Source organism: Chelonoidis abingdonii, chromosome 7 (assembly GCF_003597395.2).
Source record: "Chelonoidis abingdonii isolate Lonesome George chromosome 7, CheloAbing_2.0, whole genome shotgun sequence".
Taxonomy (NCBI): Eukaryota; Metazoa; Chordata; order Testudines; family Testudinidae; genus Chelonoidis; species Chelonoidis abingdonii.
The window spans coordinates 2,123,727-2,141,332 of record NC_133775.1 but is presented as its reverse complement, the minus strand read 5'-3'; the positions used below and the strand labels follow the sequence as shown (position 1 = coordinate 2,141,332).

The 17,606-nt window shown below is 50.7% G+C and overlaps 1 protein-coding gene across 1 annotated transcript in view; it reads right to left on the bottom strand.

Annotated features, from left to right (window-relative positions):
* IPO13 (importin 13) overlaps positions 1-17,606 on the bottom strand; it is a 51,699-nt gene that overhangs the window by 33,094 nt on the left and 999 nt on the right. The window contains exon 2 of the mRNA XM_075068260.1: positions 6,341-7,077. Coding sequence (XP_074924361.1) covers positions 6,341-7,077 — 737 coding nt within the window. The remainder of the gene's footprint in view (positions 1-6,340; positions 7,078-17,606) is intronic.

Below are 17,606 nucleotides of genomic sequence, written 5' to 3'. Positions count from 1 at the left end.
AAGACTTGTTTGCTTACATCCCGAGACCTGAGCAAACACCTCCCCTTCTACCTCTAACAATGCAGACTTGCATTTCAAAGCTCTATTCATTTACATATTTTCCTAACAAGTCTCTAAAGTTCAGCCACAAGTCAGGTCAGTCTGTGAGGTAATTAACTCTTTCTAGCCCTGACACTTTTCAATGAGATATTATATTACACTCATAACATCACAGTATCGAGTGGTCATTTCAGCTAAGGTTCCAGGGACCTGTGGCTTGCCATCAGCACTGCAGAGATGCCAGGGGGCAGAGGGTCCCAGACTCCAGGAGAACACAGGCTGGGAGATTCTCCTTGCCCAGTGACAAGCTACATTCCATGCCGATTCCATAGCGTGAGCCAAAGGGAGATCCCATCAGATGAGCTCCATGCTGACAGCACCTTATCAGAATTAAAAATGAACTTCAAAGGGTCGCCTGGTCATAGATTATCTCAGTGAAGCAGGCTGAGGAGGGAAGGGATGGAAGGGACTCTGAGGGAGATGGGGTGGGAGCGCCTCTGAAAGCCATTGAAACGTGGGGAGCACAGTCAACGGGAGAGAGGGAGTGGTCAGGGGACAGAGAAGGAAGAGTAGAAACAGATTAATACAGTCACAGATTCCAAAGCCAGAAAGGACCATTGTGATCACAGGTCGAGAACTGGAAGTTCATGTTCTGCTGACTGTTACTCCTGAGGGCATTCCGCGCCAAACAATTAAAAATTCTACATACACACAAAATTCTGCACACAATATCTTAAAATTCTGCTAATTTTATTTGTCAAATAAATGTGGCGGCTCCAGCATGGCACTGGCGAGCACAGGCTACTGGTTGCACTGAGGTGGGAGATCACCCTGCAGTGCCCCCCAGGACACGGACTCAGTGCTGAGGCTGCACCCAACCCAGACAGTGCAAGGACTGGGACTGCCCCAGAAACACCCCAGTGTGCTCCAGGTGTGGGCAGGCAGGCAGGCTCAGTCCAGCAAATACTGAGGGATCCAGGTGTGGGTTGAGAGCATTCTGCAGGGGGGTCTGGGTGTGTAGGGGGATAGAGCTCAGCAGGCGAGGTCTGGGTGTGCGGGGGGGCACATGGCTCAGTGAGATGGCAATCTAGATGCAGCTGGCTGGCACTTGGCGGCATGGGGATCCAGGTGCCGGTGGCTCATCGAAGAGGTCTAAGTCCAGGGGGAATGGGGTTTGTCAAGGAGGTGTTAGGCACCGCAGGAGGGTCTGCGTATGAGGGGATCTGGATGCACGGCTGTTGGTCAGATGGGAGAGCAGCTCTCCGTACAGTGATCCCTTCCGCTGCAGCTGACGAGTGATAGGTGCAGAAAGTCAGGGGGTGGGGGAGTTTACAGAGCTTCCTACAGCTGTGGGGGAAATCTGGGGGGCGGATCTGCCCTGGATGCCGTGCCAGGGAAGAGGAACTCCTGTCCACCCCAGCCCAGCCAGGACTAGCAGCTGAGCCTGGCAGAGGATAGGAGCCATCAGCCAGGTCTTCCCCAGTCTCTACCCCTGCCCTACTGTGATTTCTCTCTCTGCCGGCTGCTATGGGCACCCAAAACATACTGCTGGGGAAGGTCACATGACTGCTCGTGACTTCCCTTTGCTTCCCCATCAGAAAGTCATTTTTCTTCAGAGAAGCAAAGAAATTTGTGGGGGACATAAATTCTGCACATGCACAGTGCTGTAGAATTCTCCCAGGAGCAGATTGTCCACCACAATCCCCAAATCTTTTTCAGAGTTCCTACTTCCCAGGAGGCCAGAACCAGCCCTCCTTGGGGAGGTGACTGACTCACTGTGTGGAGTCTGTCACTCGATCAAGGTCCAGGTCAGTGGAGGAACACTAAGGATGGTCTCTGCCTGCAGCTCCACGATGGGAGGCAGGGAGGGTGCACAAGCAGCACAGGCGCCAGAGCTAGGCACCTGCAAGAACAAAGAGCAGGGAGGAATGAGGCTGAGCAGCAGCAGGAACCTCAGAGATGGATGTGGAAAGAGCCAGACAGACAAAAAGGTCAGGAGACTCCCTGGAGGCTTTTGGGAGAAATGGATGGGCTGCGGTTCCTCTCACCGCTGAGCGACACAGACAGGAGTGGGTGGGGCTGAGCACATCCAGGAAGAAGAAACAAGCAGGGCAAAGCCAGGGTGGATCAGCACCGTGTGCCTGCTGCTCATGGTGACTCTGCCGGCTCAGAGTGCCGCAAGGAGCCCAGGGATGCAGTGAAGGAGGAGTTACAAGAGGAAACACTGGTTGGCCCCAGGATACTGTCAGATATCCCCATCCACACACCCTGTCCCCTCCCAAAGCCAATGGAGTCCATTCTAGGGAACCTCAGGTCTCTCCTATGTTGCCAAAGCTAGACACAGGGAGAAAGGCAGTGGGGAGTCACACCTAACCAGCAGGCAGATGTTCCTGTAGGTGAGAGAGATGACAGGGATGGCTGGTTGGTTTCCCACAGAACAAACGATGGGGGTGAGGGACACATTGGTTATGTCTATGCTGCAAACACCCACCCACCCACTGCTGGCCCCTGCCAGCTGACTTAGGCTCGGGGGGCTCAGGCTAAGGGGCTGTTTAATTGCCATGTAGGTGTTCAGGCTCAGAGTGGAGCCTGAGCTCTAGGATCCTGTGAGGTGCAAGGGTTCCATACAAGCCCGAATGTCTACACCACGATTAAACATCCCCTTAGGCCAAGCCCGCTGGCACAGGCCAGCCGCAGGTGCCTAATTGCAGCATAGGCATACCTCAAAGGAGCAGACATCCACTAGCCTGCTCTGGTTCTATAAGACATAGGGACGCAGGGAAGCAGGGAGGTGGCTGTGAATCCCAGGCAGGAAGCTGATGGATCTCAGTGTCCTCGGGCCATAAGAGCGACCAGCATGATAAAATAACCAGGACAGGAGGAGGGGGAGGGGGAGGGGCAGGACAGCAGCTTAAAGTGAGCAGAGGAAACTGGCTGCTGGACTAAGACAAACGGTAATGCACCGAGGCTACTGTCAACGGTCCACAGACCTACAGCCTACGGACAGAGCACCTGCTATGGTGTCAGCAGCAGCAGCAGCTCAGACCCAACACCCGCCATCACCAAGGAGGAGCACTCAGGCCCCAGGTTCATGCATCCTGGCAGGCCAGACAGATGGAAACAGCAGGTGGAGAGAAGGGGAGTGGACTCCCACCATCCAGCCCCAATGTTGGGACCTGCCACCTTGGCACATCCTGATATGGGTCCTTTGCTACTGTCACTGTGGTCACATAATCCCCTGAGCACTTCAGCTCCCTTATCCACAGAGCAGGGATAACACTGACCTACCTCCCCACAATGCACAGCTCAAACAGAATGATATTTGTCTGCTGACTGACAGCATGAGGTGCTGTATTAGCAGCACTAACACCTCCCCATTTTACATTTACAGCTGTCGCATCAGGATCTGCCCCAACAGCCCCCCACCATTCATTATCACACCTTATTGACTGCGCACTCAGTACTGTGTAAAGACCTAAAGACAATCCCTCTCCTGAGTAGCTGCCAGCTCAGAACAATGTCTCAGAGCAAGGCCTCATGCCTCATGTTGCCCCTCTGGTGGTATTCCCTCCCCCTGGAGATCTGTGCTGCGCAGTGCCTGACACCGAGTCTGTGCTGACGACACGTCTCATCTCTGTTTTCCAGCCCCGGCTGCCCTAGAACAATGCACACTGAACTGGAGGGTCAGGTTTGCGCTCGTTCCATAGTGTTCAGTGCAAGGTGCTTTACACATTCGTAGGTGATAACATACACTCAGTGCACCCAGAGCCTGGGTATCCTCATCCCTGCACACCATGGGAGAGGAGAATTAGAGTCCCTGCCTGCTCCAGGGGGGACAGGTCAGAGTGCCGAGTCCAGCAGACCAAGTATGAGGCTGGGAACCAGGAACTCCTGCGTTCTAGTCCCAGCCTTGAGGCCACTTCCCACTGGTAAAGGAGACTACAGCTTCCAGGAAGCAATGCTCCATCACGATCCAATCAATCAGGCTACAATGTATGTTGGGATCTTTAGTCTCCATAAGCAGCACCTGTATCTTAGAGGACCCAGTGAACCATGGCCTTGACTTCAGCAACCTCTGCCCTTAGAATCAGCATATGCACCAACACTGGGATTCCTAGCAGTTGTTCAGACTCCTGTGGAAGAGTCATAGCTTGATGCACAGCAGGACCTAGCTCACCCAGATCCCTAATTCAGCCCTTCTCCTCTCAGGGAAAGTGGGGAGAGGTCCTAAACAATGAAGCGGGAACGTGACCGATGAGACCCATGTACTCTTCATTTTGTGGGCATCAGTGCCACAATCTGGAGGACGGCTGCTGCTCAGATATGGCCTAATTAGGGGCTCAGGAGCCATGGTCCGAGGGGGCCTTTGCTGTCTCACGGCTCTGCTCTCCAGGGAGAGTCACAGCCAAGATCAAAGGGGAATTGACACACCTTGGATGTACAAAGAAGCTAGGGACGCAGAGAGAGGAGACAAGCCTACATGAAATATGCTCTTTGGCTGCCCAGTGTCTGTAGTGCAGCCGAGCAGCGTCTCCCTGGACTGAGCTGAGCCATCTGTTTCTCAGCCAGGTGTTTCATTCCTCAGACACCGAGACAACAGGAAACCCTATCTGCAGGAGAGAAGAAGGGCAGAGCTGCGTAGCATCTACTTCTAGAGGGCTCTTCAGAGAACTGAGAGCTGGCAGCTGCTGCCCCTCAGAGAGAGCCCCAGATAGAGCAGGAGTCTGCAGAAGAGCTCATGGGTCAGTGGCAAGGGGCCTCTGAACAGCACCCATGGCGTTCAAGGCCCTGCTCTCCAGTCACTAGGGAGACTAAATGGCTAACCATGTCCCCCTTCTCCAGCCTGAGCCAGCTCAGCATGCGGGCGTCTGGGCAGCCTGCAGTGGGATGGTGTGACGTTACGAGTATAATATAATATCTCATTGAAAGGTGACAGGGCCACAAAGGGTTAATTAACTCACCTCACCGACTGACCTGACCCATGGGTGAACCTTAAGAACTGGTTTGAAAGCTATGTAAATGAACAGAGCTTTGAAATGCAAGTCTGCATTGTTAGGGGTAGAAGGGGAGGTGTTTGCTCAGGTCTTGAGATGTAAGCAAACAAGTCTTGTCTATTGCTATAGTTTTAATTCAAAGATCAAAAAAGGAATATTAGCATTTAAGATGATACTTGAGTGAAATAGTGTTATTGTCTGTGTGTTTCTCTGAAGGTTGGGGTAACCTGTATCTGAACTGTTTGATGGATTAATTACCCTGTACTAATTGCCAGGATGTCTGGAAGAAGAAGGAGTTAAGCCTATTGTTTTCTCAGGCCGAAAGGCTGCTGGAAATGTATAAGAACCCTCAGACACGATCCTTCTTCAACTCAGATCTGCTTTGGGTTTCAAGAGGGGGAAACCTTAAGCCACAAGACTGAGATCCCCAGTCATTCACTGGAGCCACCCTGAATATGGACATTGGACTATAACCTATGGACTATTTCTAAAAGGACTTTTGGCTACTACAAGCTCACCTCTACTATGTATCTGAACCTCAAGAATTGAATTCAAGTCTGTCTGTATATTGATCTTTCAACCAACACTCACTCTCTTTTCTTTTCTAATAAATTTTAGCTTAGTTAATAAGAATTGGCTATAACATGTATTTTGGGTAAGATCTAAGTTATAATTGGACCTGGGTGCGTGGCTGATCCTTTGGGATCGGAAGAATCTTTTCTTTTATATGATGAGGTAAGATTTTCAGGAATCATCATCATATATTTGACAGGTGTGTGTCTGGACGGAGGCCTGAGGCTGGGCACTTTAAGGGAACTGCGTTGTTTGGACTTCTAAGTGACCAGTGAGGTACTATAGAAGTTGTTTTGTGCTGGTTGGTAAATCTAAGTATTGGAATAACCACCAGCGTTTGGGGTTTGTCTGCCCCGTTTTGTTTGCAGTTCACCCTGAGTGACCTCAGCTGGCTCTCATGGGCAGCGCCGTCACAGATGGACAGGAGCAGTAACATGTATGTAGAGAGCTGGCAGCCCTGACCTCCTGGGTCTGTGGGTAAGGCAGGGGAAGAAGTCACCAAGACAGACTAGCATCGCACTGAAACCCTCAAGACCAGGGCTTCTCTTCCCCTCTCCCAGTCTCCTATGCCCACATGCACCATCACCATCATCCGTCCATCTGCAGCCAGCTCAGTGAGCCAGAATCCCGAGGCTTCCCCTCCACTCTCATATCCAAGGGGACCAGGCCATCACTGCAGGCAAACAGGCTCAAATGACACAGCCTGAGCAAGGAATGTGGAATGCCGCTCTCACCTCTGGGCATCCGGCTGGGAAATGGCATTGACGATGGCCTCCACAGCCGTGTCAAAGAGGTCCGGGTCCTGCAGGGAGGTGAAGGCTGCCTGGATCAGGTTCTCGCAGTCCATTAGCGGGATCTCCAGCTGCACCCAGCTGGAGAAACACTTCAGTACCTTCTGCTTGATGAAACCCGGGGAGTCCTGCTGCTGCAGCAGCTGCTCCAGCAAAGGGAAGACAGAGCCGCACTCCTGGGCCAGCACGCTGCGTACCTGCCCCTTGCGGTACTGAGGCAGGCGGCTAGTCTGGAACTCCTCAGGCAGTACTGTCAGCAGTTCCAGGAGTGCCAGGCAGCGTGCCCGTCCATCCACATTGGAGTCCTCTGCCTGGAACATGCGTACCATGTCCGCCACAGCACAGGGCCAGGCGTCAGGCATCATGCTGAGTGCCAGCGAGGCCAGCGCCACACAGAGCCGGGTAAGCACTATCTTGGAGCCACTGGCAAAGCGGGTGATCTGGCTGAAGAGTTGTGACTTGAGGCTCTCGTACTGGTTGGCAGGGATGTCGTTCCAGTAGCGCGAGATCTTGATGTGGAGAGCGCTGGCCCCAAAGTACTGGATCTCTGGCACCTTGTCCAGATTGAGGAGGAGCCAGCTGAAGTGCCATGCCTGGGGTGAGACCTGTGCCTGCATCAGCCATTTCTGAGCCAGATTTTTGTTCTCAATATTTGGGTCGTAATACAACTGATGGAGTGCCTGGAAAAGAGAGAAAAGCATATTGGAACTGGAGCAGGGCTGGGCTATGGGTCACCCTCAGCCCAAGGGCCAGTCAACAGCACAAGGGACAGGCCCCCAAACCAGCTCTCCAAGCACTTGGTCACTAGGTCTCCAAAGACACCACCCCACTTCCCATGTCTTGGATTAGAACAACTGATTTAAGCAACTGGCTTCACGGGACTGTACCACAGCACAGGGGTGCGGGGGGGAAGAAGAGCTGCAGAGAAGTTACCATTCTCCTCGCATCCCCAAATGCTATAAACATTTTCTTCTCTCACACGTCTGCGCTCACCGCTGAGTCAGTTTGTTCCCATTCTACCCTTCACTTAGTCTGGACCATGACACTAACAGGCTCAGCTTCATTTCTGACTCATCACTGCCATTTGCTGCTTGTCAACAAACAGCATAACACCTCCTCGTCTGTTTGGGCCTCAGAGGTCACCCCCTCCACCCCCCAGCCTCAAAAACCTATGGAATTCCCGTGAGGAGGTAAACTCTCCTGACCAAACCTCCCCACTTCCCAGCATGAGTTCAGACAGCACGGAAGCATGGCAGATACATTACAGAAAACGGCAGGGTGAAGACATGGTCTCTAGGGCATCTGTTTTTAAGGCAGTAGCAGGAGGGGAGATACAGGAAGAGGTTTACACAACGAAGGTGTTTTTAAACATTTGTGGAGGGGAGAAAATAGGAGAGAGTTTCCAAGAGATGCACAGGGAGGCTGTTCCAGATGGTAGGAGATGCCGAGGAGAAGGCTCTTGCACCTCCAGTAGGATGCACGTGCAGACGCAGAAGAGGGTTGTCCTCAATGAAGAGTGAGCAAGGAAAGCAGGGGGGAAGGGAGAGACTTGTCCTCAGAGGCTGGCTGGCGGAAGCCCATGCAGAGCCTTAAGACTACAGAGAGCAATACTGAAATGAAAGAGGTCCCAGCTGGGAACAGAGAGGATGGAGTTTGGGCAAGAAAGCAGGCAGCAGAATCCTGGGAGGCTGTGCATTTCAGTGAGGCTGCAGAACTCCAGGAGGGGGAAGTGGGGGAAGCACGAGGGAGAGCATGAAACCAGGATTGATTGACTAGAACTCAGCTCCCTGCAGCAAAAAAAAAAAAATAAATAAAAAAGTTTCTTTGCTGCCACAGTGCCCTTTGCAAGGGAGAAGTTGTACCAGGCTTGTAGGAGAGGAGCTCTCTCCTGTGCCATCCCCAAGTGCGAGAGTTAGGCCAGTCCGAGGGGTCCTGCTGAGTACCTCTATATCAGGGGATTTAAAAAAATCTCACATCAAGCAGTGTGGAGAACTTGGTGAGTACTCTGCTAAGGGACCATCACATCTGTACAGCTCCTGGCACAATGGTACCCAACCTGGTCATGACCTTTAGGTGCTACTGCATTACAAGCGTTGAATAATAATTGTCAGGAGATGTCAAAGATAAGGCTGAACATATAACCCTAACTCTGCCCCTTTGCATGCACCATTATGCATTACAGCAGAGTCTGTGATTACTCAGTCATACAGTTTCTCAAATAAAATACAAAGGTATCATGCCGTTTTATCTACAAGCTTGGGTGCAGCAATTTGCAGTACAGTGAACTCCTGTGTGTATGTCAAACAGTGTCCATTAAAGTCATTTAAGTGACAAGCACAGAGTAAACAATTCTTACACAACATTACACATTAAGTACAACATGGCAGACTACTGGTGAAAATGTGCTGCCACATACAGCCCACCCAACTACGAAGCTGCAAGCTCATTCTCTGAGCTCAGACTAGAAGGTGACAGTGGATGTTGATTAAAGAGTTGCTGACTAGAGCCTGATCCTGCCACTGGCTCTGAGCACAAAGAGCCTGGTGCTTGCTGACCAGCCAGACTGCAGTGTACACTATTAAAATACTGTCCCTGAGTTATATAGAGAAGACCTTAGCACGCAGTCTAAATCTACGGCTGGCTAGCACACTGTGACACTGAGCAAAATGTGAGCGCACAAAATGAAAGCTAGGACTAGAGCTCCCTCCGCAAGGCGAAGGCAAGACACATGTCTATGTTATATTGCAGTATTTGGGAAGCAGTGGTAACGAGACATAAGGGGGTAGAGTTAAGGGTACACTGTTGACTTTGCCACTGGCACTTCTTGACGTTTGAGTGCTTGACCATGTACCCTGCCCATCCTCTCCACATAGCGTTACACATCTACCTACAGCAGCTAGGAGCCTCCTGAGAAGCACAGTCCTCACCCAACAATATGCTACCCAGAGAATCTCACTCCTGTTATGAAAAAGAACTTGCATTAAGAAATCAAACAGGAAGGCAGCTAAAGACAAGACGATGTGTTTGCACTGGGGCTTGCTGATTCGGGTTTGATGTAGAGTGTTCTGATTGGCTGTATTTATGCCCGGAATCTGTCACTGCCTGCAGCATGCTAGTGAGAAATCCAGCTAGCAGACCCACTGGGACTGGCACCTACTGAAAACTGGTCTAATCTGACCCAATTTCTTACACTGGGTGCAGCAGTGCTCTCTCTCTACCCCACCACGTATTACCCAGGGCATGCCGCGCTGGGAGAGCATGCTTCAGGACTACCTATGCTCTACAGAACGCTCCCTGAGTGCATGCGTGCCCATGCCCCCAGGCAGAGAAGACAAGGTCACTGCAAAGTTCTCATGCTAGGGCACTTGAGAGGCAAGTGTTGGCACCTGCTGCTGTTTGACTGTCACTCCAGGCTGCTTCAGTGCCGCTGGACCATGGCTTCGGCTCCACAATGAAGCGCCGGTGATAGGAGACAAGCACATTAGTCTGATGCCAGCGAAAGAAAAAGGAATGAAACTCAGTGCAGCAGAGGGGGGCAGGAGAGTGACAGCTCCAGGGAGGGCTTTGTGGATTCTGACCCGCCCAGTGTTTGTGTGCCTGACACCAGAGCTGGCTTCTCCACAACTCACCAGGTAACTGTAGGCCTTGGCTACACTGATGCTTCACAGCGCTGCAACTTTCTCGCTTAGGGGTGTGAAAAAACACACCCCTGAGCGCTGCAAGATACAGCGCTGTAAAGCGCCAGTGTAAACAGTGCTGCAGTGCGGCTCCCAGCGCTATAAGCTAAACCCCATCAGGATGTGGAGTACGTGCAGCGCTGGGAGAGCTCTCTCCCAGCACTGGCGCTGCGACTACACTCGCACTTCAAAGCGCTGCCGCGGCAGTGCTCCCGCAGCAGCACTTTGAAGTGCAGCCAGGCCTGTCTGGCATGCCCTCGGCCAGAGGATGAGGTTTCTCCAACATCTCAGAACTCTGCTGGAGTGAAAGTAAGGTAAGCCTGCTGTCAGTGTCTCTGCTCTACAATGCTGTGCATTAAGCTTTGGTAAGGTCCTAGCTACCTGCACAGCGTGGCAGCCACCTGGGAACTCCGACAAGCCTCCCATTGTGACACAGCAGGTGCCCACTAGAGACAGCTCAGGGCTTTTAATCTAGTTATGTTGGGGGGCAGGGGAAGGAGTAACAAGCAAGCCCCAGGAACCTGAGTGCCAGCTTTTGAGTTTTCATCCTAGTACTACTATTTAAAAAAGGGAGCATTGGAACCTGCCAGACACCTGGCATCCCTGGAGCCCTCCCCTCCCTTTCTTGGCCTCCTCTGAGCTTCTGCACAGAGGGGAAAAAAAAAGCCATTTGTCCCTCTGACAGCACTCTAGGTAAATAAATAAGAGTGGGGCTTCCAGCTCACCAGAGGTGGGTGCCCAGAGTTGGAGGGCTGATAGGAGAAGTCAGAAATTCTCAGCTCCCTGCAGTAGGGTGTAAGGTATGGTGTTAGGCCTGCACCCCATGTACTGGGAACGCACTGTATGTTCTCACACTAGCCTGCTGTCCCCCAGGAGCCTCATGAAAGCAAGATGCACATCTCCCGAGCAAACAGAGACAATACAGGTGCAAGACCTGTGAAGCAGGCCTGAAAGACACCAGGCAGCGAATTCAGGAGCACAGTGCCTGTATGCAAGGCATGGCCCCAGGAACCTACCACTGGCAGCCCCACAAAGCAAGGACAGTGGGGGCTGCCCCTCTAAAGGAGGGCACTGTTGGCTAGTAGTAGCCATCATGCTGCTATTTCCAGAAGGAATCATTCTTGGGTTGTCTCCTGTAGAAAATGCTCCTTTCCCACTGGCCAAAGGCAGACCTACGCAGCCAGCATCCTATCCCTGCATCAGCCCTGCCTACTGCCACCAAGCAACGGAAACCATGGCTACACCAAGCAACCAGAGCTCCAGGCCCCCCAGGAAAAGCCAATCACCCTTTCCCTGCCACAACTGGATAGGCTGAACGGAAAGTATCCCTAATGACAGCAGGCAGTCAAACACAGGGCACAAAATGGAAATTCCCAGCTCATTCCTCACCAAGCACAGTCACTGGGGACAAGCCTTCTTAGGACTCCCCATGTACAAGCCCATTCTCTTCCAGACCAAATGGGCAGCCTGCTGCTCCCCTCCTGCAGGGGCCCAGTGATCCTGCAGGGTCACTGGCAGACAGCACTGCCTCCCCTGGGTGGAAGGTGGGGTGACACTGGCCTTGCCAATGACACTGGGTTAATCCTGCAGTAACCACATCGTCCCTTCCCTACACCACACACTGGGGGACCTCCAGCCAAGCCAGTTACTCCTCAGGCAGATCATTCCCAACTCAGCGATGGCAGGTTAGGCCTGGGGGCGCCTGAAGCCTCAATGGACCATGCAGAGGAGATGGCATTAGGCTTGGTTATTTCTGCGGTGGAGGGGAAGAGGGAGGATAATTACAGCACTAATAGCCTGGCCTATTGCAGCAGTATGGGGAGGACAGGAAAACACCTGCATGGCATAGGTGCACCAGCAGAGCTGCAAGGGAGCACAGGGCTGGAACGGCAAGGAGGCCACGGATCAGGACAAGCCGCCTCAGCAGAGGGCTGACGGTGAGAGGAGCTTCCTCAGCATCTGTGCACACTGTGCTTCTTTCCAACAGCACTGTCACTTTCAGGGACAATTCAGGCTTATGAGTTCAATCCTTGAGGGGGCCATTTAGGGATCTGGGGCAAAAATCTGTCTGGGGATTGGTCCTGCTTTGAGCAGGGGGTTGGACTAGATACCTCCTGAGGTCCCTTCCAACCCTGATATTCTGTGATTTTAAGTCATTTGCTTTTTAAAATGATTTAACTTAAGCCAGTGCAGCTTCTGCCTGTAAAGCCTGGCTTAAGAAAGCAATGAAGTTCTAGAGTCCAGGAGCTCGGGCTAGGAGACCCTCTGACAATAAGGAAAACTTTCCTGACCCTCACAAGCCAGAGATGGGGCCTCTCCGCTCCTGTCTGCCAGGAAGGAGCTCAGCACTGAGACACCAGAGCAAGATTTCAATATGGTTCCAAAGAGCTCCCAGGCACCTGGAGTGGGTGCAGCACTTGGCACTGTCTTGGGAACCAGTAGCATTACCTGCTTCTTAGCTGTTGGCAGTGAGCTTTCAGGATAAATCAATGGCACCAGCAGGATGGTGAAAGGGAGACCTGGCCGAGCCCATGACGGCCGTGCCTAGGAAACCCTCGCAGCCCCACCTTCCCCACCATTGTTTTCTCTCTTACTGGCAGTTTCATGCAAGCAAAAGGTGCTGGATTCACACATCACAGACTCTGAATATCCACAGAGCAAGTGCAGCACAGACCGCAAGTGCACCAGCCCCCTATACAGGCAAAAGACGATTTCCGACTTATCCCTGGGCTCTGCTGAGATGCCAGTAAAGTGTTTAAATTGCAGCCATTTGTCTGGATGGAGGCCACCCCACCAAACAGTCAGTGTATAACCACCTTCCACCATTACTCGGGGCTGGCTTAGATCTCATGGCCTGGAGATGAAAGGCTCCATAATCCATTCCCAATTCTCTCAGGCCATTCATATTCCAAGCACCAGTGTTTGCATTTACCTGACCCAGATGAGAGTCAGAATCTCCCATTTCTGGTCCTGTTGGATGTCATTACTAGAGCTACCCTAAAACTCAAACAGCAGAGAAAACCCAGCCCCGTAGAAGCGCTGTCTATTCATTAGAATCAACTGACAAAGCTGCTCCCCCAGCAGCCCTCCCAGAAGTCCAGCCCCCAGCAAGAGCCAATTTTTCACTCAGTTTGTCCTGGAATAGTCTAAAACCCTGCTCTGGAAAAGCAGAGATGCAGGAGATTTCAGTGCTGTCACTGAAAGGGCTTTTGAACCCCAGGGCTTTGCTTACACTGCACTGGTGATTCCAGCCCCATGTCTCCAGAGCTGCCTTTAATTCTTATTCACTGCCTGGATCAGACACCGACTCATTATATTGGGGCTGTGTCCCTGAAACCCCACCCCCACCAACAGGGCCACACCCCCAAATTGTCAAGCCCTTCACCCAGAACAGCTCGCCAGCAGTTCTGAGCCCACCCAGCACAGAGCTGCAGCTACAGGAAAGCACAACATTGAGATTGCCAGGCCTGCAAAGGGGCAGGCTCAGGCAGGCTGGGGGAAGGGAAGCAGCAGATCCGAGCGAGCACATTCACCTACTCCCAGATTGCAGGGAGCTTCATTCCAGAGCAGCAGGGAGAGCTCCATTTCCGCACACAGCACCTCACCCAGCACATGCTGGGCTAATCACCACCGGGAGTGCCACTGACCTTTCAGAAAGCCAACATTTGTTCTATTGTTGGCACAAACAAAAGAGCCGTCTCTGTCTGCCTGCGCCCTTGGGGGAAAATTCAGGAGCAGAATGATCCAGTAGACTAGAACGTATGCAGATTAGACTGCAGAGCTCGGTGTTTATAGAGCACTTTGCAGAGATTCACTAATCCTCACTACCAGCCCCACAACCTTCCCAGGGGCATTGTCCCCACTTTGTAGATGGGTGGACCTGGGACACCCAAGGCACAAAGGATGGCAGTGTCAGAGATGGGATTAGAGTCCTGACCACGGCCAACTACAAAGCAAAGGAGTAAGCCTTCCAGACAGACCCAGGACAAACATGAACGAGGTGCCCACAGGCAATGCCTTGGTGAGAAAACCAGTATCTCTTTTTTTCTGGGAAAGGGGAGCATACTGGGATTCCCACTGGCTGTCTCTGGAGCTTGCGACTGGATCCATCCGTTGACGCAGCCCCTGGACAGTGCACACCTAATCCATTTTAAGCTTGTCCATCCCAGAGATATGACTGTGAAAGAGAATCTCTGTATCACTCCCCTGACCCCTCAAACCAAGCATCAGAGCCTTTTGGCTCCTGGAAGGAAAGTTCTCTGCTACTCTGCCTTCACCAGCAGTCATTTGTGTGTTGTCTGTGAGTCCGTGGTTAACTGAAACACCTGGCTGGCCTTGATGCTGCTCAGAGCTTTTCCAGGAAGCAGCAGGAGCATGCCCACTGGTTCTAGTTAGCATCAATGCAACTGACCACACCCTGTTTCATTTTACTCTGCCACTGCTTAGGAGAGCCTTGAGCAGTAGCAGAGGCACTGTGGCTGGCTGGCTGCAGGCTCAAGCAGATCTCACCTTATCAGTCACACTCTAAAAGCTCTTCATAATTGTAAGAGCTAGAAACAGGTTGATTTTCCGACAATGAAAGCTTAAGTTCTGCAGACGCTGCTGATGTAGGACCCTCACGTTCACCAGAGGCAAGTAGACAAGTGGGGTGCTCAAGCCCCAAACAGAACCAGGTCCATCCCCTCCTGAGCACTGGGTCCTTTTAACAATGTCCTGAAGAACACCTGTTCACTGGGCTACTCAGCTCCCACTTCCTGTCCATCATTTTCAACATGTTTAATTTGTGTCAGACAGCAACAACAGACAGGTCAGCTTCACCTTCTGGCTCTCTAGCTCCAGACAAGGGTTAAGCACCAAATATTACCTACTACCCGAATGACTGATCAATCTCGCCGAGCTCATGGCTAGTGTATAATACAGTCGTTACAAATAACTGCAGTATCTCACGAACAGAGAAGCCATCACACTCAATCAAACCCATGGTCTGGTTAGGCCAGTGTTCTGTCTCCAGAAGTGGTCAGGGCCAGATGCTTCAGCAGAAGGCACAAGAAACTACCTGCTGGGCAAACAGGGAATGACCTGACTGCTTGGCACCTCCCACAACACAGACACACTTCCCATCAGTAAAGTCGTATTTATGGATGCTCTATTATCCATATGCACGTCCAGTAGTTTTTCTTAATCCTACTAAGCTCCTGATCTCAATGTTCCCTTGTAGCAATGAGTTCCACAAGTTAATTACATAAACTATTTCTTTTATTCAATTTTCCATTTGTTATCTTTCACTGGAATTGCTGACCCTTGTTCTCATGACAGACGATAGTGAGTACCTCCCCACCATCTCCAGCCCAGTCATCACTTCTTATACCCTCTACCACATCCCTTCTAGAACTGCTCCTTGCCTGTAATCATTATTTTGCCTCATAGCAGGTTCTAAGATTCCCCTCTTTTGTGTATTTGTCCAGTGCTTGACACAATGTTTGACACTGCCCCCGACAGTTGGGGGTCTCCAACCTCTAGTGTGATCCACAGTGATTTAGCATACGGTGTCCCCAACCCTTCCGGAGGACATGTGCAACCAGAACCCTCTTTTTCACTGACATTGTAGAACATTCTTAACAATATTTCTATTCTGTTGAAAAGCATTTTAAAAAACATAACTGTGCCTAAAACTAATTGCCAGTGCCCTTTCATTTCTAAAGCAGAAGAGAGATTATTGTTAATTATTCTTTATATTACCATAGCATCCAGGTGCCCAAATAATGGATCAGGAGCCCAAAGCGCTAGGCGCTGCACAAAAACAGGGCCTGGATACCTGGGTTCTACTCCCAGCTCTGGCGCTGTATAATCTGAGACCAGCCACATCACCGTCTCTCTCTCTCTCTTCATACAGGGTTTACCTTCTCTGCAGAGACTAACAATTAATTCACGTTTGTAAAGTGCTTTAACAACCTCAGATGAAGTGTCCTGTATAAGTGAGGACTATGTTACTACAGAAGGAATCTGTGGGTCATGGTGGACCACCAGCTAAATATGAGTCAACAGTGTAACATGGTTGCAAAAATAGCAAACATCATGGTGGGATGCATTAGGCAGCAGTGTTGTAAGCCAGACAAAAGAAGTAATTTTTCTGCTCTACTCTGCACTGATTAGGCCTCAGCTAGAGTATAGTGTCCAGTTCTGGGCACCACATTTCAGGAAAGTCGACGACAAATTGGAGAACGTCCAAAGAAGAGCAACAAAAATGAGTAAAGGTCTAAAAAACATGAGCTATGAGGGAAGATTGAAAAAAACTTGGTTTGTTTAGTCTGGAGAAAAGAAGACTAGGGAGCTAGGGGTGGGGGACATGATAAAAGTTTCAAGTACATAAAAGGTTGTTACAAGGAAGAAGGGGAAAAATTGTTCTCCTTAACCTCTGATAAGACAAGGAGCAATGGGCTTAAATTGCAGCAAGGAGGTTTAGGTTGAACATTAGGAAAAACTTCATAACTGTCAGGGTGGTTAAGCACTGGAATAAATTGCCTAGGGAGGTTGTGGAATCTCTACCTGTCATAAACAGATAGCTAAGGGTTAATGTTTCTTTCACCTGTAAAGGGTTAACAAAGGGAACCAAACACCTGACCAGAGGACCAATCAGGAAACCGGAGTTTTCAAAGCTCAGAGAGGGAATGTTTGGGTCTGTGTCTTTTGTTTGTCTCTCGGCTATGAGAGTGATCTCTATCTCCAGGTTTCTAATCTTCAGTTTCCAAGTTGTGAGTACAAAGGTAGAAAAACAATAGGCTTTTATTGTTTTTGGTTTTTTGTATTTACATGTGTCTAGGTTGCTGGAATGTTAAATTGTATTTCTTTTTGAATAAGGCTGGTTATTCATTTTTCTTTAGGGCAATGACCTGTATATGTTACCTCCTTTCTTGTAAGCAGAGAAACCCATATTTATGTCCTTTCTTTCTTTGTAATTAATGAAAAGCTTTTCTTTTTTAAAACCCTGTTGATTTTTGCTTTTCTAAGGGTGAGTGCTCTAGGGGATAGAATCCGCTGTGGGCGCAGGATTACGGTCATGTCAGGGAAAAGTACTGGGGGGGGGAAAAGAGGAGGGGGGAAGGTAAATTGCCGCTCTCTGTTTTGTATTCAAGGAGTATAGTATAGTAAGTGCTTCCAGGATAACCAGAGGAAGGGGAAGCGCTGGGAGGAAGTAAAGGAAAGAAAAGGGCGGCAGGGGGGTTATTTCTTTGTGGTGAAACTCAGTGTTATCTGAGTCTTGGGGTCCCGCAGGGAAGGTTTGGGGAGACCAGAGTGAGGGCAAACACTGCGGAATTTTTGGCTGGTGGCACGGCAAGGCGGCCCGCCGCGGCGCGCAATAAAGATCCAATGCTGATAATTAAGCTTAATTTTGATGCTTGGAGGTTTCATGGGCAGGCACAGTGCGCAACAATTTTTTGGAAACTCGAAGGTTCAGAATTGGGAATTAATGGCTTATGACGGAGCCACCTACTGGGATTTTTAAGAGCAGGTTAGATAAAACATCCTTCAGG